Source organism: Canis aureus, chromosome 10, assembly GCF_053574225.1.
Source record: "Canis aureus isolate CA01 chromosome 10, VMU_Caureus_v.1.0, whole genome shotgun sequence".
In the NCBI taxonomy this organism is placed as follows: Eukaryota; Metazoa; Chordata; class Mammalia; order Carnivora; family Canidae; genus Canis; species Canis aureus.
In genome coordinates, this window is record NC_135620.1 from 29068200 (window position 1) to 29090132 (window position 21933).

General features: G+C 39.9%; 1 protein-coding gene across 1 annotated transcript in view; it reads right to left on the reverse strand.

Annotated features, from left to right (window-relative positions):
• Positions 1-21933, reverse strand: part of GLDC (glycine decarboxylase) — a 92428-nt gene that overhangs the window by 60276 nt on the left and 10219 nt on the right. The window contains exons 3-4 of the mRNA XM_077911901.1: positions 12325-12460; positions 3846-4010 (exon numbers count right to left, since the gene is read on the reverse strand). Of these exons, the coding sequence (XP_077768027.1) occupies positions 3846-4010; positions 12325-12460 (301 nt within the window). The remainder of the gene's footprint in view (positions 1-3845; positions 4011-12324; positions 12461-21933) is intronic.

Genomic DNA, 21933 nt, shown 5'->3' on the forward strand with positions numbered 1-21933 from the left:
AAAAGAAAAGCCTTTGCTTTCTGCAGCCCTTTGTCACTCCTCTTTACTTGCTAGATGGGATGTTAGGATGCTGCCCGATTCATGAGACTGAATAATGCCAATTAGATCTTCAAATTTACTCAGCTGAATTTTGCTTTTTTTAATACTATGCCAACCTCATTTAGCAAAATAAATCTTAAACCGGCTTAAATTTTTAAAAAACATTGTAGCAAATCAAAGCAATAAAAACTTGATTGGACACAAGTAGAAATAAAAAACTAACTCTTGAAATAAAAATATGAGAATGTTACTGCCAAAGAAGCAGTTAGAGATTATCTAAACCAAACATCTTCATTTGATAGAAGATTAAAAGTACTCAGAGAAGTGACATTGGCAGGACCACACAGCTACTAAAGGATCTAAATCCTGGGAGTTTTCTAAAAGCTCGTGATTTCAGGAAACAAAATTGGAGATTGTTAAAAAGAAAACCATAAGCACCAAATGGTGTTTCCTAAGCCAGACCCAGTCACCAAACCAAGCCTTAATATCTAAACTAATTGCAGTTTCATGTCCTCCAGAAATGTACTCTTACCTGTGAGTCAGGAATTTTCTGATAAGCAGAAAGGTGGAAATCTGTCACTGGGGCCTTCTCCATCCAAAAGAGGATGAGGTAATCTGCATAATAAGACCCCCTGCTCTTTCGCCTAAGGGAAGGTGATGTTGCCTGGAACAAATCTTTTTTTCTTTTGCTTATCACGTTCTTGCCCCACCCTCCTTCCTGTGAAAAAGCTTTCATTTTGTACAACTCTTCAGGGAGCCTTTCTACCTACTAAATGGAATGCTGCCCAATTTATGAATCACTTAATAATAAAGCCAATTAGATCTTCAAATATACTTAGTCGAATTTTGTTTTTTAACAGGATACATAACAGTTGTGTACTATGAGCACATCTGGGTAAAAAGAATGGGGGGCCGGGGAAGGGGGAACACATATCTTTTAATTTCCCAGAAAGATATATAATGACCAGTTAACAGCTTTCTCAGTGGAACAGGACTGAAAAACAGGTTTCACTTCATTATATTCTGTTTTCCCACTCTCTGAACAGGTATTTTTATAATAAACATAAACTTAATAGAAGATTAAGTAGAGTTAGCTAGATAGAAAGGTGATTAATTATCCAAAGCACAATGTTCTTCACACTGTGAATTTAAAAAAATTGGAAGAGCCACCTGAGCCAAAATGACCTAAGATGGAAACAAAAACATTGCTACATTTTTTCACTTGTTTTTCTCTACTGTTTATTATTATTGGAGTTCAATTTGCCAACATATAGCATAATACCCAGTGCTCATCCCACCAAGTGCTCCCCTCAGTGCCCAGTCACCCTAGTCACCCCCATCCCCTGCTCTCCTCCCTTTCCACCACCCCTTTTTTTTTTCCCAGAGTTAGGAGTCTCTCAGGTTCTGTCTCCCTCTCTGATATTTCCCACTCATTTTCTCTCCTTTCCCCTTTATTCCCTTTCACTATTTTTTATATTCCCCTAATGAATGAGATCATATGTTTGTCCTTCTCCGACTGACTTACTTCACTCAGCATAATACCCTCCAGTTCCATCCTTGTTGAAGCAAATGGTGGGTATTTGTCATTTCTAATGACTGAGTAATATTCCATTGTATACATAAACCACATCTTTATCCACTCATCTTTCAATGGACACCGAGGCTCCTTCCACAGTTTGGCTATTGTGGCCATTGCTGCTACAAACATCGGGGTGCAGGGGTCCCGGCGTTTCATTGCATCTGTTATCTTTGGGGTAAATTCCCAGCAATGCAATTGCTGGGTTGTAGGGTAGCTCTACTTTTAACTCTTTGAGGAACCTCCACAGTTTTCCAGAGTGGCTGCCCCAGTTCACATTCCCACCAACAAAAACACTACTATTTTAAGGAACGTTTTCCTAAAGATAAAAAATCACAAGGCTGCTTTTTAAGGGTCACACTAAATGCAGGCCTGAAGGTATGAGAAACAAGAGAAAGGAAGCAAATCAAGCAGCTGCAGAGCTGTAGCTCATTAACTCAAATCAGTTGAGGACAGAACTCCTGAACCTCGGAGCAGAAAGGCCTTGGCTTCTCCAAGTGTGAAGTGGGAGCTCTTAGAGAGGCAGGGGGAGATAAGGTGGACAAGGAGAGAAGATGAATGTTGTTAACAGCTGGGAGAGGCATTCCTTTTGGCTGTCCAGCCAGGGTCAGGACGAAGGGCCTGGGCCCAGGCTGGGGGCGGGGAGCAGAATCACATGTGGCTGGAAATGTGGAAGCTACTGTACCTGCCAGGAAGCTTGGGGCTCTCACTCCTGCAATGTTGTGATTTATAAGAGATACATATCCGGTCACTCAGATGACCAAAATACATTTTTTCATAGATATTGAGTCTTCATCCAGTTTTTGGCTCATAGCCCCCCAAACTTCCTACTGTGCAGAATATAAAGATATTTTTTTATGTTAATTAGGTGACTTTTGGGAACAGTTGGTGGATGGGATCTCATTGCAGGGAGCCAAGCACGGGCTGGGAGGGCTGGAACCTAGAGGACCCCCGGCAGGGGAGAGGGTTGAGATCCATTCCACAGCCAGTGGTTTAATCAGTTTGGCCTCAGCTCTGAAGCTGGTTGGAGGACGGGGTCAGGGCAGAGCAGGGCGGGGCGGTCTTGTCAAACAACGCTGAACCTCTGGAATCTGACACCAAGTCCAGATAGATTGTGTCAGAATTGAGTTGAATCCTTGGCAGCCCTGCTGCTGTGGAAGAATTGTTTGTTGGTAGGGGGCACCTCCGTGCACACATTGGAACTGGTGCCAGAACCGACGGCATACCCCTAAGTCTCTGGAAGCCAAGAAAGAGAGTACCGTGGACGTTCAGGGCCAGAGGCACAAAACCCCAGAGACACACGTGAACATGGGCAGATTTCCCAACTGGGTGACATCTACGAGAACCCGACCAGGAAGGTGAACTCAAACATACTTACAAGCAAAGAACAAAGCAACTCAAGGAACTGGAGAGCAGTTGTTAACTAGATACCTTGACCCAGCTATTCTACTAGAAATGCATCCTCAGGAAATTATCAGAACTTTTGACGAAATTGATTCTAAAGAGGTAAAACAGTAGCATCAGTAACAAAGATTGTATCGAAGTCAGTGTGTAACAATAGTGGTGAGGTTACATAAACTATGGTATAAAACATTTAAATACAATATACTTCATAAAAGATGGTATTAATCTATTACAATACAGATTGCCAGTTGTTACCCAATATCCATTCTCCCCTTTACCGATAGTAACAGAACTCCAATATGTAGAGGGCAGCAATGTGCCCACCCAATAAAAACTGCATTTCCAAGTCCCTTGTAGGTAGGGGTGGGTCAATGAAGCATAAACTTGCTGAGTTGAAGTTTCCAAAAAACTCTTTCTAAAGGACTTATTTAGCTAGCACCACCCTTTACCCTGCCCCCTTCCTTCTTCCTGGGTGCAGAGGTCATGGTTAGAACCCCAGCAGTCGGTCATCTTGTGACCATGAGGACAAAGGCCTCACACTGAAGATGGCACAGAGGGAAGAGAGCTTGACACTATCTCAGTTCCTGTAACATCCATGAACTTAACACTATGGAAGAGGCAACCCAAATGTTTTTCTTGTGTAATGTTACACAGTAAACATGGTGGCTTTAAAAAGTGGTCACTTTTTTGTTTCCTCAGCTAACGGGTATAACACTACTGTGTGCGTGTGAATGTGTGTGTGTGTGTGAGCGTTTGTGAAAGAGGTGAGTCACTGGGCCCTGACAGGACACACTAGAGAATGTCCTTCACCCTGGGGGCCTCTCACCTGTGGCACAGCTGCATTGCCTCTGCAGCTGCTGTGGCCTCATCCAGCAGGGATGCATTGGCCATGTCCATGCCTGTGATGTCGCACACCATGGTCTGGTAGTTGAGTAAACTCTCCAGTCTCCCCTGAGATACTTCTGGCTGGTATGGAGTATACTGGGTGATCCTGTGAGAGACACAAAAGGCCATGTCCAAAATAACTCCACTATTCAAAAAGGTTCACAAAATGTCTTCATTTCAGAATTCAGTACCTGAAAATTGAGTTTGCCTTTTTTGAGAACTGGGAACAAGTAAGCTTCTCTTGAGAGTTGTGTATCAGTAAGGAAGCTCAGAGTTAAACCATCGTAACAATATTATCTTTTGTTTGGGCACATTCAGTACTTATATTTCTATCTCTTTAAGTTACTTTATAATCTCACACTTCTATTTTAATAACCTTATTATATCTATGTATTTTATTGTAAGCTGGTTCTTAAAATCCACTTGAGCTTACCTATGGTAATTTAAACAAAAATTTTACTTCCTGTTATCTTTCATCTCGCTAAACGCCTAGCCCAATCACAATTCACAATAGGAAAGCAACTAAGAACCTACTATCTAATACTCAAAACTTTTGTTTAATGGGGATCTTTGTTTTATACTAACCAGGAGAAATTCTACGTGCTCCTAGGAAATAAACAGTGGTCTATTAAGAATCCTCACTAACCAGTTACTAAGAGTCTGAAAAGTTAACTCCATAGCTATCAAAATTCAAGGATTCAAATGGTTAGAAGGCAGCATAGACATGAGTTTTAATCTTATATCCTCTGGTTATTAGCCAAAAATATTTCTTTAGGTATTTGAGCTAACCCACTTAGTGCCTTCATCCTTTTTTTCATTCCTTCATTAACTTGTCCTACAAATATTACTACATGCCTACTAAGTGCCAAGAACTAGGATAGGTTCTTCTTGACACAATCATAAGCAAATGAATAACAGTTCCTTATCTCAAGAATATATTGTACTATGGGGAAGAGACAATAAATAAAATCATTTGAGTGATATTTTAAAGAAAAGAAAGGAAGGTGATACAATAGAGGGTAACTGAGGACTTGTGACACAGCTTTTATCTTTACACCAAGAATCCATTCTGTATCTACCATCAAAGTGTTTCTGATTAGGTCATGCTCCCCCTTGTGATTGACATTGTTTCCTAACTATTGTTTTTGTTCTTCTAAGCCAGAAAAGTATTAGATGTCGGCTTTTTGTGTCTCTCCCCCCGCCCCCATTTTTTCAAGCCCTATCCCTTTCTCTCTTGCTCTAGTAATCATATGCAGGCTATTTCCATCCTTTATTTCTTTTTTTGAAAGGTTTGAAATCAATACTTCATATGTTGGAGGGGGAATGGGTGGGGGAACATGCCTTACTAAGCAGTACAATCTTTGAAATAATTTTCCCAAAATTTGTATAATTGTGTGTGTGTGTGTACAGCACTTTTTGCTTCAGTTAACTCCTTGAACAGCTTGACTTAGCAACTGTAAATCAATTTGCCAAATTCTAAGTGGGTGATGAACTGGAATGAATGAGGCACACAATACATGTTAAAGACAAAGTAGAAAAGGAATCCAAATAGAAATGGGGTCACACAAAAGGCATAGACAAGGAGCAACTGTAACCTCACATCAGATAAGACTTTGACATACAGCATAGCCTGAAACCAGAAAGACATGCTTAGATTGCCTGGTTAACATGAAACTTTGATTTTACTCAGTCATTTTAAACATAGACACACCAACTTGCACATGCACACAAGCATATGCTTATTATCTAGTCCATCCAATGAATGGGGAAGATTCAGCATACCCTTAGACATAGAATATACAATAGGAATAGAAAGAGCAGTGCTCCAAAGAATTCATCACAACACTGAATATTGAAAAATGAATAACAAAAAAAGAGCAACAAAACCAAGTGTCCACTGAAAAGAGAATTAAATAGAAGTTATGCATGCATAATACTGCATTTATTGAAAATTATGTATAAAAGAATAACTCCTGACATGGAGATGCTCTGGATATATATTTTTTAAAAATATAGTGTGAAATACCATGATCCCATTTTTGTGAATTTGTAAAAACAAATGAACCAAAGTGTAAATAGTTTTTCTCTGGGTGGTACAATTAACAATAATTTTACTTTCTATTTTTATTGTATTCTTAATGGTAAAAGACCTCAGCTACCATTTATTAACCATTTTCTGTGTCAGGAACTTATTTTTAGCCATTTTTGCTGATTATCTTACACTAGTTTATTGTAAAAAGTTGGAAAACACATAACTGTCGAGAAAATAAAATCACCTATTTTTCCTAAACTCCAAGATAACAATTATGATTTACATGTATTTCTTTTTTTATATATAAAGATTATATTTATTTGACAGAGCAAGAAAACACAAGCAGGAGAAGCGGAGGGAGCTGTGCAGGGAGCATGACATGGGGCTGGATCCCAGGACCCTGAGACCATGACCTGAGCCCAAAGCAGATGCTTAACTGATGAGCCACCCAGGCGCCCCCATACATTTCTTTCCAATGTTTTTTCTTTTTCTATTTTATGACAGGCACACTCAAGTATGCTACCCATCTTTCTGTTGTGCGGTCTGTCCCTTGTTGATTTGTGACTTTATAATTCTTTTTTTTCCTCCAGCTTTACTGAGATAATCAACAAAACTGTATACAGGGGCACCTGGGTGGCTTACTCAGTAGAGCATCTGACTCTTGTCTCAGGGTGGTGAGTTCAAGCCCCACTTTGGGTATGGAGCCTACTTAAAAAATAAAAAAAGTGTACAATATAATGATTTGTGTACATATATTGTTAGATGATTACCACAAATGAGCTAATTAACTTACTCTTTTCTACATCACACTCATATTCATATTTAAAATAATCTTATACTCAATGTAAAGTTTTTTGCCTGATTTTGTTAACATTATGCCATGGACAATTTCTACTAACTTTAATATTGTTCAACAACACAATTTTTTTCTTTTAAGATTTTATTTATTGAGAGAGAGAGAGAGGGAAAGGCAGAGGCAGAGACACAGGCAGAGGGAGAAGCAGGCTCCATGCAGGGAACCTGACAGACTCAATCCCAGCTCTCCAGGATCACACCCTGGGCTGCAGGCGGCGCTAAACTGCTGCGCCATCCGGGCTGCCCAACAACACAATTTTAATTATTATGTGGTATTAAATCATTTTACTTACTATTCTTCCTCCACCTAGATCCCCAAACAAACTAGTTTCTCTTCCTGAATATTCTTATTCCTTCTCAAAAGGTATTCTGCCAATTTACAAGGTAGAAACTGAGGTTTTTTGAGCCCAAATAATGATCAATTCCCATTAGTCTTCCTTCCAATGTCCCATTTCCACTGCTTTTTCTTTTTTTTTTTTTTTCTTATTTATTCATGAGAGAGAGACAGACAGACACAAGCAGAGGGAGAAGCAGGTTCCATGCAGGGAGCCCGACATGGGACTTGATCCCGGGACTCCAGGATCACACCCTGGGCCAAAGGCAGGCGCCAAACCACTGAGCCACCCGAGTGTCCTGTCCACTGCTTTTTCTTTGTTGCCTTACTGCCCTAGTTAGTGCTATGCTTAAAATAGGAACATACTGAATATCTATGGTGCAGATGTGTTTAGTATTTGACTTCCCTGCTTAAATGGAGATGGCACCCTATTACCTGCAGGAAAAAAAACCCTAACCTCCCAAGCACAGTCCTCCGTACCTGAGACCACACTGTTCCTTTGATAACAAATTTGAGATTTAATATTCTCTTCCCTTGCTCAGCCTTTCTCACCTTGCTCAACACTTTCATAAGCCCAAACTTAGACTGATCCTAATTAGCCCTACTAAGGATAGATTTTTATAACTGTTTTCTTGCAAAAATGAATGTATGATCCCACTTCTTTTACCTGTGAACTTGTTTTATAATCTATACATTTTCTACACAACTAAAACAGATATTAAAGGTCTTCACAAGCATCTATTAAAAACCTCAGGCCAGTGAGTCTGAGGCCCAAGGACACTAATAAACCCTCAATTTCAGAAGAAAAATGTTACACAGGGCTTGCTGTCATACATGCATTTAGTTGCCTCAATTAGGCAACATGTGGTGATTAAGAAAATGTGTCTGTGATCTACATTTTCTATATTACTTATTTAAATTAAAGATTTTATTTTTAAATATTCTCTACACCCAATATGGGACTCAAATTCACAACATCAAGATCAAGAATCACATGCCCACTGAGCCAGCCAGGCACCCCTACATTTTCTATATTTCAACTGACTATTTAACTGAATTCATTTCTGTTTCTAAAGTATTTTAATATATATTTTAAAGCATCTACACATCCAAAAAGGTATTTTGTCTGGCTCAAACATGATGCTTGACATATTCAACATGTCATTAATATTTATTCCAAAATAATCACTATTTTCTATGACTTTGGGCTGATTTTGTGGGATTGAGAGAGAAAGAGGTAGTGCAGTAGGATAAACATTCACGAGATTCTCTCATTTTAATCCCAGTGCCAAAGTTACACAAAACAGAAATAGCCACAAAGAAAATATAAGTCTTTTTATATTAGTGACTAATGTTATTTAGCAGTCAAATATTTACAACAGTGGACCCCACAAAATAAAATTCTGGATCTGATGTAAATTTTCTTGTAAGAGCCCCAATGTTTGTATTCTTTTGAAGCTATGTTGTCTATTTATTTTCACCTCACGTCACCGGAATTTGTTGGTTCCGTCTCTATGGAAACCATTCAGAAGGGTGATACTGTGAAATCTCACCCTCATGTGCACAGCCCTCCCTATCAGAGCTGGTGAGGTACAATATTACCCTCTGGTTCAAATCAGCTTTCAGTGAATGGAAAGGAACAATATTTAAAATGCGCACAAAAACCAGAACCAAAAAGCAAAAACATTGTTTACCTCCCAAAATACTGGCAGCTCCTAAAGTAAATTAACACATCCACTCACAGCCAGGAAGCAATATGGTGAATATTCTCTATGGCCACCAGGAGTGAAGACTGCTGGCCAGTATTCAGACAGCTGAAATGCTGCAGCTCATTCGTGTACTTTTGAGGCTTATTTTGTAAGGAGAAAGACAGGCTTTTGAAATCAAACTCGGAGCTCAACCATTCAAACTTGTATCAATAACACAGTGGAAAAGAAGCCTCAGCAATGCAAATACATTTGAACATATACCAAAAGAAAAAAAAAATAAAACAAAAGCTAGTTCTTCAATGGCTCTTTCCTGTTCTCTTACTAATGAAGAAATGGAATATATTGAAACTAAAAGCTCTGGCCAGGGATGGCAAGGCAGGCGTGGTTAGGCCAACAGATCTGAATTCTGTAATGATGGGACATGAGCAATGTCATCTAGGACAAAGCACTCTGGTTAACCAGGACTACTTTGCATTCATTCAAAAGCAGAAAAAGATGCAAAGGTGCTGTGCTTCCCATCCATCCAGCTTAACCTCTGCCCTAGCCTCAGAACTACAGGTCTGGACTTGACGGCCAAACTACAGGCTGTATTGACAGCCAGATACAACTTCCACTCCTCAGAGACTCAAAAACACAGAATACCAATTATGCTTTATCGGTGGTGTGAGAGTAAGTGAATATAAGCTCACATGTTATTAGTTGCCACAGCGGTTTATTCCTGGTACGAAGAATACTTTGTGCAAAGATTAAGTGAGGTATCGGGTTTACTTTTAAAAATGCCAAAATTATCAAAAAGTTTGTATTCTTAGTTGAGTCTGCATATTAGGGTGTGTATATGTGTGTGTGCGTGTATATTAGAGGTGGCTAAATGTTTTAAGGAGAGAATGAGCAAGCAGGGAGAGGGAGGGGTGAGCAGGAGCTCAGTGGACTCAGGGAAATGAAAAATTACACAAATCAAGAAGGAGTATGAAACTCATCTGCATTTGCTAACTAGTGCTCGTAACTAGTACTCATAGAAGTAAGGCTCCTACCGTCCCACAGAGGCTGAGAGGGCCCTATCTTCAGGTGTTAATTAGAACAAAATAGTAAATAGTTTTGGCAGCTTTTGAGTTCTTCCAAGTACTTTACATATTTCTGTTTTTAAGGTAAAAAAAATGGACTAATGGATGTCTCAATAGCCTGTCTTAGGATGGCAACTGGAGAGCTTCTTATAAAGCAATTATATGAAAATAAGAATTCTCATCACTGAGAATTCAAATTAAATCTAACAAAATTTATTAAATAAAATATTTTACAAAAGATGCAAACTGTTTGGCATCTCTTTAAGATTTATTACTATGGATGATGTACTTGGGCATTTCAAAAGCTTGTGTGGGGGCAATTTATGACTTCCCATGGAGAAGCCTACTTCCCCTTTACTAAAGTTGATTTTTTTATATATGCTAACCTGAAAGGATCTTAAATCTTGCTATAACCACCTTTGAATTACAGAGGCAATTGCTTATTCTGTCCTCACATAATATTGGTTGTACTAGAAATTAAAGTTACTTCTTTTTTTTTTAAGTTACTTCTTATATCAAGTGGTATGCATTAAGACTTGTTTTTATTTTATTTTATTATTATTATTTTTAAGGATTTTATTTACTTATTCATGAGAGACACAGAGAGAGAGAGGCAGAGACATAGGCAGAGGGAGAAGCAGGCTCCACGCAGGGAGCCCGATGTGGGACTTGATCCTGGGTTTCCAGGATCACGCCCTGAGCCAAAGGCAGGCACTTAACCTCTAAGCCACCCAAGCATCCCAAATAAATCAAATCTTAGATAAATAAATTAACTGACACTGTGTATATTAACATAAAACAATGTTAATTTACTCAATTTTTCAGCTTATACTGCCTGGTATATCTGTGTAAGCACTCAATTTCTGTGTACTGTTACAGTTTCAGGTTATTTATATTTGATGTTTTGTAAAACTCAAAGACAACTATACTGTACTTATGGACCAAATAAATTGCTGCATCTGCATGTTATCCATTCCTGCATAGCTAAAAGAAAAAAAAAAGTTGTTTCTTACACCAACTAACTGAAAAAAGAAGTCATCTAGGAATTATCATTGCCTCCCCATTCCATTTCTATGCTAGAAATAAGTGTACACATTCCTTTTGAGACTAAGTCATCAATTGAAATAAAGTTTCAATTTAAAGATGTTGGTGTATATAATGTCACTGATCCAAAAACAAGAAAAAAGAAAGGTCCAGGAGTCCCCATCTTTCATCCTCTAGAACCAGACAATATTTCCCAGTGGGCAGAAGGAGCAGATGGCCTGGTCTGCTCTCAGGCACCTTTGGAGCTATGACCTCTCCCTGTCAAAAATATCCAATGTCTTTTCTTGTTTAGTATTGAGAGGTGAACCTCTGTTTTGCTCTATCATACAGCCAGCTGCAATGGAAAATAGCAAAACAGCATGGAAGTGCACTTGGGAGTTTTCCTTAAGTACTAGAGAAACACTTTCGGGATCCCTGGGTGGCGCAGCGGTTTGGCGCCTGCCTTTGGCCCAGGGCACAATCCTGGAGACCCGGGATCGAATCCCACGTCGGGCTCCCGGTGCATGGAGCCTGCTTCTCCCTCTGCCTGTGTCTCTGCCTCTCTCTCTCTCTCCCTGTTTGACTATCATAAATAAATAAAAATTAAAAAAAAAAAGAAAAGAAACACTTTCAAGGTTGTGCAAACGGTAGCAGCCAGAGTGGGCAGAGACGAGAACACACACACCTAGAAGACTAGGAATGAGTTTCCTGATTGGTGAGGTGAGAACAGAAGAAGCAACTGAGTATGTGCAGCTTAGCCCCTTCTTTTACTGTTTCTAGAAGAGACTGTTCACAGAATACGTATATTCTCTTTCTACAAAGTGCCAAGTAATAAAGCTGATGTTTTAATCTCCATTTACCCGACCCTACATCTGCTTTTTCAGTTGGTCATGTACCCAGAATATGGGGTAGGGGGTGGGGAGAACCAGGTAAAGGATACTCCTAAAATCCTGAGAAGACAGTGGACCAAGATTATGACTCACTGACCAAGCTCAGACATAGTCGAGAGAAAGAGAGAAGAAAGAAAGAAAAGAAAGAGCCTTAAAACTCCAGGGTCTCCAAAGAATAAAGCCTTGAATATGCCCACCTACAAGTTAACATTCTGCTCAATATGCTTACAAAGACAGAATAAAGGACTAGATTACCAGTATCCACATTTTAGAGCTCTAAAATTGTTTATGGAAATTTAAGTGGGAAGAAATTTTACATTTCCTCTATATTTGAATAAGGAAATTTCCCAAGCCAGAGAAAGCCAGGTAGGTTCCTGGAGGTTAGAGACAACACAGGAGTATATACCTGTCAATATACAAGTTCTGACACTCCAAGGGGGAAGACGGTGTAGGAAAATGGGAGAATCATGCAAATCAAAACAAAGTACTCCTGCTTTCAATTGAGTAATACATTACCATCCTGCATTCTCCAGTAAGTTCCTCAAGATCGTCTGTGGCACAAAGCAGTTATAATAGCCCATGCCCATATACGATCTCCAGATCTGGTTTTTGCTGGAAATGGCATGTAGTTTTGTAAGGATTTCATTTTCACCTGATAAGAAAGAGAGAAATATTACATACAGAAAACAATCTTAAAAGAGAGCTCTAATTAGAGTTTAAGATCACTGTTTTGTTTGAATATATTTGAAAACAGCTATATGGAAAATATAATGAATCCCCCAGCAACTCTCAAAAATCCCAAAACAGCATTCAATTACCCCTCAAGTTTGGTTCCTCAATTTTTTTTGGCTCTTCTTTTTTGGCTTTGTTACAAATGCCTAATTTTAATACTTGCCTCATTCTGAGTTTCTTCTGTTCCCTTTACATTTCAGTGGTATTTACAAATAAAAATTCTGCTTCTCTTGGCTGAGCATCTGACTCTTGATTTCAGCTCAGGTGTTGACCTCATTGTTGTGCGATTGAGCCCTATGTAGGACTCTGCACTCAGCAGAGTTTGCTCATCCCTCTCACTCTGCTCCTCCCCTTGCGCTCTCTCGAATAAATAAGTAAAATCTTAAAAAAAAAAAAAAATTCTGCCTCCTTTCTATTGTTTTCCCTTCTAAATTGCCTTATACCAATATTGGTGTAAGTCTTAAACACATGACCTATATTTTCCTCTAAATCTCTTCTAATTGATGCTTCTTCCTTTGTGTCACTGAAAGGGCTACTTATAAAAAACCATTCACTCAACAGTGTAAAGTATCAGTTGTTATAAATGATGCAGTGTTAACCAGCATTCCCATTAGGACACTTTGATGATTAAGAAGGAATCATAAAAGTTCTTAGACATAGATGAGACCTATTTGGGTCATTCATATAATAACAACCAAATCTGACATTTGAGCATTACTCTTTGCCCGGAATTGTACCAAATGCTTTTCATGCAGCTTAGGAATGAGACATGAACAGGATCACTTGCTACATAGCTTTAAATTGAATGGTTACCCCTATGACCCAGCAATTGCACTGTTGGGGATTTACCCCAAAGATACAAATGCAATGAAACGCCGGGACACCTGCACCGCGATGTTTATAGCAGCAATGGCCACGATAGCCAAACTGTGGAAGGAGCCTCGGTGTCCATCGAAAGATGAGTGGATAAAGATGTGGTCTATGTATACAATGGAATATTACTCAGCTATTAGAAATGACAAATACCCACCATTTGCTTCAACGTGGATGGAACTGGAGGGTATTATGCTGAGTGAAGTAAGCCAGTCGGAGAAGGACAAACATTATATGTTCTCATTCATTTGGGGAATATAAATAATAGTGAAAGGGAATATAAGGGAAGGGGGAAGAAATGTGTGGGAAATATCAGAAAGGGAGACAGAACGTAAAGACTGCTAACTCTGGGAAACGAACTAGGGGTGGTGGAAGGGGAGGAGGGCAGGGGGTGGGAGTGAATGGGTGACGGGCACTGGGGGTTATTCTTTATGTTAGTAAATTGAACACCAATAAAAAATAAATTAAAAAAATAATAATAAATAAATAAATTGAATGGTTACAACCTAGTCTGTCTAACTCCAGATTCTATACTTCCCCCACTGGGCCAGGTACAGACCTGCTACAGGTATGTCACATATGCTGAAAGATAGTTTCTGATATAAATGACTATGCATGGTTCATTCTCTATGCCTCGGCATATAGATATATCATGCTGCTAAAAATTTAACAGCTTGGACAAATATCTGGATCCTTTAAGATCTTCTCAGGGACTCGGTCACTTAAATGTTAGAATTGTCTAATTTTATTGCTATTATATCAGAGAAAAATCTATATACAGCAGTCTCTAAAATGGCAAACTGGCTAAGAGGATGCTTTACTTTGTTTTAACCCTGCTGCATTCTATGTGAGTATTACTCTCATTAACTCTTCTTTACCCTCAGTGAAAACACTTATCCTCTGTCCCACCCTCCCACTCCGCATACTTTCACAAGAAATAAATTCACAAGAGATGGGTCCTTCTGCCAGACCAGGTTAAGGAAAGAGAAGATAGTTTTGTACGTATCAGAAACATGAGTAAATATCATCCAACTGCCTTATGATGATCTTACCTTCTTCCATTGAAAGTTTAGGAAATATAAGTGGAAGCTCAATAAACCAATATCTGAGATATGCAAGTACATCATCCTTAGAAGCAATAATGCAAGAAATCCAATCACTTCCCAAAGTCTTCTCAGGATAGGGTGATTGAGAAGCCCATTGGGAGTTGGGATTGACTTGCAGTACCAGGCAGGCACATAATCAGCAAGGCCAGCTTCAGTTAAGATCCTGTGCAAAAGAGACAGACCCCTGTTCCACAGCATATCATGAGGACTAAAGGTCTAGCTCCCAAATGAGAATGGTCTGTGAAGCGCTTATCTATCAAATTAAGAGTTCAAGCTTTAGAAATAATAGAGCACTGAATAATACGATCTTTTCTACATTGGAGAAAGGTAATTCTATTGATACTGTCACTAGGTCAGAAGGGAGATCCTGGAAACAGGGAGGTATGGTAAGAAGCTAGTACATTAGTCCAGGAGGAGACAGACAAAGGAGTGTTGTGAATTGAATTGTGTCCTCTAAAAAAAAAAAATATGTTGAAGTCCTAACCCCCAGTACCTGTGAATGTGATCTTATTTGGAAATAGGGTTTAAATGATCAGATCAAGTTAGGATGAACTTGCTATATTAAGGCAAGTCCTAATTCAGTCGTGTCCTTATAAAATAAGGGAAATTTGGACTAAAAACAACACATATGAGAATACCGTTTATGACAGAAATAGGACCAACAAGCCTTGATTCTCAAGCTTGACCTTTTCTTATTTACCTTCTTTTGGGAACAAAGTGAGTTAAACAAATGAGCAGTCCTCTGTACACCAAGCTAATGGGTACTCCTGAGTCATCAAGAGTAAGGTAGGTTCTTGGCCATGTTTCTGAAATGCTTCCCATTTCCTCCTGAGCAAATCCCACAGCTCTGCACATTCCTCACACTCTTCCAACCTGACAAAAACAGCTTCCTCCTGTAAAGAGGCCCAATTCCAGTAACTGTCTTCCTTACCATGAATGGCCCTGAAACTAACCAGGGCAGAAATGAGACAGAAAAAGAAAGGGAGTGCCCATGAAGAAACACTTGGAGACAATGTGTCATTCTCCAAATGCTTGTCTACAGCCTCACAGGGCAGCCAGTCAGACACTGTGCATTATTGTGCACCCCCAGCCACAGAAGTCCTCAAGCAGTTCCTTCAGGAATTCAATCAAGCAATAAGTTCTTTTCTTAGAGTAAATGCCTGCTTCTGACCTTGTTTATTCCTCCGCCTCTGAGCATTGCAAATGAATGCCCTGGTTCTAATGTACCAAAAACAGAGTTCAGTGGCCTCAGCACCACTATCTAAGAATTCACAGGTGGATCTCACGCTGTTCCTCTTCGCAGAATTTAGAATGAACACTTTCTCCCTACCTAATTCCACAGAAGAGACTTTCCAATAGCAACTCCCTTGTCACCAGCACCTAAAATCAGGGCTTTGTACCAACCACTACACCAAATAAATACTTGTAACAGGAATAAGCCAATTTAGCTATTAAATAGTCAATGCAACCTAAGCCAGGGTTTAATTTTATTTATTAAGATTTTATTTGTTGGGATCCCTGGGTGGCGCAGCGGTTTGGCGCCTGCCTTTGGCCCAGGGCGCGATCCTGGAGACCCGGGATCCAATCCCACGTCAGGCTCCCGGTGCATGGAGCCTGCTTCTCCCTCTGCCTGTGTCTCTGCCTCTCTCTCTCTCTGTGTGACTATCATAAATAAAATTTAAAAAAAAAATTTTTATTTGTTTATTCATGAGAGACACGGAGAGAGAGAGGCAGAGACACAGGCAGAGAGAGAAGCAGGCTCCATTCAGGGAGCCTGACGTGGGACTCAATCCCAGAACCCTGGGATCACACCCTGAGCCGAAGACAGATACTCAACCACTGAACCACCCAGGCATCCATGGGTTTTAATTTTCTGTGTGTGTGAATTTTGACAAGAACTGGAAAAATGTCATTAGAATAGATAGGCTATATGGGTCAATATTCCTGCTATACTAAACACATATGTATGCATACCTGTTCCCCACCTTTAAACTATTATTTCTGGGCAGCCCCAGTGGCTTAGTGGTTTAGTGCTGCCTGCAGCCCAGAGTGTGATCCTGGAGACCCAGGATCAAGTCCCAAATCAGGCTCCCTGCATGGAGCCTGCTTCTCCCTCTGCCTGTGTCTCTGCTTCTCTCTCTCCTCTGTGTATTCTTATGAATAAATAAAATCTTTTAAAAAAAATGAACTATTATTCCTAACACATAACCCCATGATTACTTTTTGTGTTGATTATGTGAAAAATTTATCCATGCTTTGTTTTTATTTTTTGGTAACCTAAAAATATTAGGTCTAAGTCTCCACAGAAAATATATATGATTCTGCCATTTATATATATATTTTTAAAGGTTTTTTTTATTCATGATAGAGAGAGAGAGAGAGAGAGAGAGGCAGAGACACAGGCAAAGGGAGAAGCAGGCTCCATGCAAGGGGCCTGATGCAGGACAGGACTCGATCCCGGGACTCCAGGATCATGCCCTGGGCCAAAGGCAGGCACCAAACCGCTGAGCCATCCAGGGATCTCCTCTGCCATTTATATTTTTAAAAAAGAATAGGGGCTCCTGGGTGGCTCAGCGAGTTAATGTCTGCCTTTGGTGCAGGTCATGATCCCACGGACCTGGGATTGTCCTGGGATTGAGCCCCGCGTTGGGCTTGCTTCTGTATTGGGGAGCCTGCTTCTCCCTCCACCCCACTCATGCTCTGTCAAATAAATCTTTAAAATCTTAAAAAAATTAAAAAAGAAATAAATACATATGAATGTTATATATTAACAGAATATCTCTGGAATGATTCTCAGAAACTGATAGGAGATGAAGTTTTGCTTTTTTCTATATCTTTCGGTCTTTTTAAATTTTGGACAATATGCCAATTTTATTCAAAAATTTAAAATTAAATTAAAATGTTATATGCAGAGCAAAATCCACCTTGTGAAATATATGAGAGCAGGCACCTGTCAGTCCCCACGGTGTCCAAAGGTCCACCGAGCATTTTCTGGAAGTCCAGGAGCACCCAGGGCAGAACAGCCACTCAACTAGTGTCAGAGCCTCCCTCCCACTTCCTGCCCTTCGTGTACTTGGCAATATTCTCATAAATATCTCCAAGGAAATCATCTGGACTGAAAACCAACACAATCATATTTGAATTCGTCCAGAAAGCTCTTTTTCTGCCAGAGGCTGAAGGGAAAGCCGGGACCAGAATGTTTAGGACAGAGACTGCCTTAGCATATTTTTCTTGCCAACCTGCAGCTCCTTGACTTCAAAGCTGCTCCGAAAACCATGGGGTGGGGCTAAGGATCACAATCAAGATAAACAGGCCATGAATGATAGAGCATTTGTTAGGAAATTTTCTGATTTTTCTGAGTGGAACCTAGAATTTGCATACAAATTCCATCCTTATGTGTAGCCTTTCCGTAGTGTCACCTAATTATTTGCAGCACCCCTCTCCCTGCCCTGTAACAGCCAGACTTAAACCCACTTACCCAGCCCATAGGCCCTATTCCCTCTTATTTGTCAAATTTCCTCCCCCAACAAAGGACAGTTTCACAACCTGTAACCTTGTTACAAATCACAAGTCTGCAATCATAGAATTCAACCTGTAACCTTGTTACAAATCACAAGTCTGCAATCATAGAATTTCTTCATTCCAGAAGGGTAAACCAATCTGTAAGCTCTGTGTAGTGTAGAATAGTGACATGAAAACTCTTTGAATAGGAATCTCTTCGAGACTAGTAGAGGGGCTCCCATCCTATGTGACAAGACATGGTTGGGACTGGACCATGCAGGCCTGACCTGGGGCTCTGATCCATCTGGCCCTAATCCTGCCAGGGTCTTCCCCATCCTCTTGCTCGGTTAATTAACACCCCATTGCACCTAACCCCTCACTACCCCCAGGGGTTAAAGTCCTCCAGCGGGCACCTCCAAAGCCAAACAGAGCTGAGACATGTCCAATTTGTGTTTGTGATGGCTCCTTGGTCACTCATCTCCATAAGAAGTGAGCAGTCCCTACAGCTCTTCCTGTTCACTCAAAAGAAATACAGGTTCAAGATCTGAATATCAGCTGTAAGAAAACCAGAATAACATCTCACAGTGGAGAAATGGGGACAAGAGGTATCATGTTTCTTATTTTCCCCTTGGTCTTGGGTCACACTTGGTTCCCTTGGTCTTGGGTCACACTACTTTCTGTGGGAGCCCTCCTCTACCACCTCTCTTCATTTCATCTATGAACATTTTTGTTCATCTATGAACATCTATGGACAGAGAAATATTGCAATTCACATTTATCTGGAAGAGCAGTTTACCTATATAATTATGACTAATGATTAGTTTGAAATGAGAATCAGGGTGGAAGTCCTGGAGTATGTTTTTCCTCTTTCTGCCCCGTGGGGACATTGTTATAGTCAGCAGAGCAAAAACAAGAAGGGAAGGATACGTTCTACAAGTCCAACTCAATTTAACATGATTGCAGAAAAGAGATAATCTTTTAGATTGGAATAGGCATAGGGAGAAAAGTATTAAATTCAACCCAGAATCACATCCATTAAATTATAATCTCTTTGTGAGCAGGGCATAGCAAGTTGCTAGGCACATAGTAGGCGCTCAGAAAATACAAGTGAATCAAGGTGTTAGGATGAAAACTCACCTCAACTCCCACATATGGCTAGCTCAATAGTCACAATAATCACCCATCACAGAATCTCATGATAAAGCAATGTACAAACTGTTCTCACATTTAGTTCAACCGCATCCCTAAAAGTATGGGCTTCAGAGAAACATTTATAAATGAAAACTCAGCTATTACACAAGTTCTGTGAAATAACACATGCATTAATTAATGCAATAATTTCAGAATTTTAGAGATTTCTTCATTGTTTAATCAGTATATTAATGATCTAGGCATTGAGAATCCTTACTAAAACTGTCTGCATTTTTGTAAAAACTTTTTTTTTTTGGTAAAAATACTACATTCTCAGTACTTAGATGCTCACAATAGCTGTTCTGGAACTTACCTACTTTTCTCTACTGTCCCGTCTCACACCTCCTGTCTCTCACTCAGATCATCAGACAGGCAACCTCTTAACTCTTCTTGCTTCAGAGTGTCCTTATATCCTCAAGTGGACTTTATTCCCTCTTAAGCCTAAGAAAGGTTCAGGATATGCCAGTAGAGTCCGTAACACCCTGCCTGAAAACTTATCCTCTAGCCTCTACACTTCACTTCAGACAGCTCTGCCTCTTTTTACATGCTCTTTCCCAACATCCTGACTTCTGCTTTCCTCCCCATATTCCATCCTTAGGACATCTCACTCCTATGAATTCATTCAGAAGACTTACTAAATCTGGCACTCTCTCATTTCTCTTGAGCTCTAGACTCATTATTTCCCCGTATTGTTTCAACATTTCCAAATGCATATTCCATGAACACCTCAAACAATTCTACTCACTCACAATTTCTCCTTCTTCCAGGACCCTCTGCTCCTCCCTGTTCACTCTGCTAATGATATTACCATTACCTTGAGACACTCAGCCTAGAAACTGACAGCTAACTTGCTGCCCCTCTGGATCAATCAGCATTTTTATACTAAAACCATAATCTCCAGAGGCTGCTCCCAGCCAATTACTATGAACAGCAAGAGAACTAATATGCAGAACCATCCTTGCAAGATGTGGGACCCTTCCTGGCTAACTTTGGCTCAAAGACTCCCATTTGAACTGACCAAAACTTTAGATTTGTGCTCACAGTCTAAGATTTTCCTAGCCATTCCTCTCCTTCTCTTTCTTCCTTTCCACCAGGGTAAGACCTCCACTGCAATCTAAAGACTCCCCATGCCTTCTCCTGTTCCCATTCTCAGTAAGTTTCTTGCCTATCTATATCATTCTGATGAGTACTTCTGGGTGGACCTGAACTAATGAACATTTAACATCTCACCTCTAAACTCTCCAACAATCTTCAGCTGGTCTCCTTGCCTCTGATCACAGAGGCACTCTGCAAAGGACAATCATGTCATTTCCCTCTGTAATAACTGTTAGTTTCGGGATGCCTGAGTGGCTCATTGGTTGAGCATCTGCCTTAGGCTCAGGGCATGACCCTGGAGTTCTGGGATCAAGTCCCACATCGGGCTCCCTGCATAGATAGAGCCTGCTTCTCCCTCTGCCTAGGTCTCTGCCTCTGTGTGTCTCTCATGAATAAATAAAATCTTTTTAAAAAAAACTGTTAGTGTCTTCTCACTACAGAGAAAGACAAACCCCTTATTATGGCCCTGAGCCCTCCATATCTTGTTTGATGTGCCTTTCTGCAGACTGATATTCTACACACATGGTCATATCACTGAAATAACCATGTATTTCTACACTTCCATGCCTCTGCTCATGCCTCAGCCTCAGCCAAAGCATTCATCCTACTTACAGGCCTTATTGCTATTCAATATCTATTTCCCTATTAGTTATAACCTATAGTCAAGAATCATCCTTATCTTTCTTTACTCTTGACTCTTACTTCAGTGCCTGAAACAGTATCTTATCTCCAATAGAAGCTTCTCAGTAAATGAAAAAGGGAAGCAGATAGAGGAAGCTGTAGAAATAGATTTGATTATAATACCTTTTAACTTATTGCTAACAATGTGAGTAGGCTGGCACATTTACTGTGTAGGGCAAATGGTTCTGTGTGCCTTTGTACTCCTTAGAAGTAACACTATATGTATGATACAATGATTGATTTCATTGATAGCACTGAATATTTTTAAAAGCTAGATAAAATTCATTATAATTTAAGATAAGGGATCCCTGGGTGGCACAGCGGTTTAGCACCTGCCTTTGGCCCAGGGCGTGATCCTAGAGACCCGGGATCGAATCCCATGTCAGGCTCCCAGTGCATGGAGTCTGCTTCTCCCTCTGCCTATGTCTCTGCCTCTCTCTCTCTGGGACTATCATAAATAAAAATTAAAAAACTTCTGTTGTTTAAAAAAAGATAAGTATGTGCAAATTGGATGAATGTGGTAATTTTTAAAATGTCTGCAGTGGAAAAAATGCAAGATGTTTTTAGGGCAGTGAAACTATTTCTATGATACTCTATAGAGATGAATACATGTATCCATGTATACATTTCTCCAAATCCACAGAATGTACATCACCAAGAGTGAACCTTAATGTAAACTATGAAAATTGGGTGTTGATGCGTCAAGGGACATTCAGCAGTTGTCACAAATGTTATCACTCGGGGGGGGGGGTAGATTTATTGATAATGGGGGAAGCTTTTTCTGGGGAAGGAGATACGTGGGAATTCTCTAGCTTATATTTAAATTTTGTGAACCTAAAACTGGTCTAAAAAATTAAGTCTAGTAAACAAATACATCTGCAAATTTGTTTACAATCCTCCTTTCAAAAGTTGGAAACTCAGCATAATATCCTCTAGGTCCATCCAC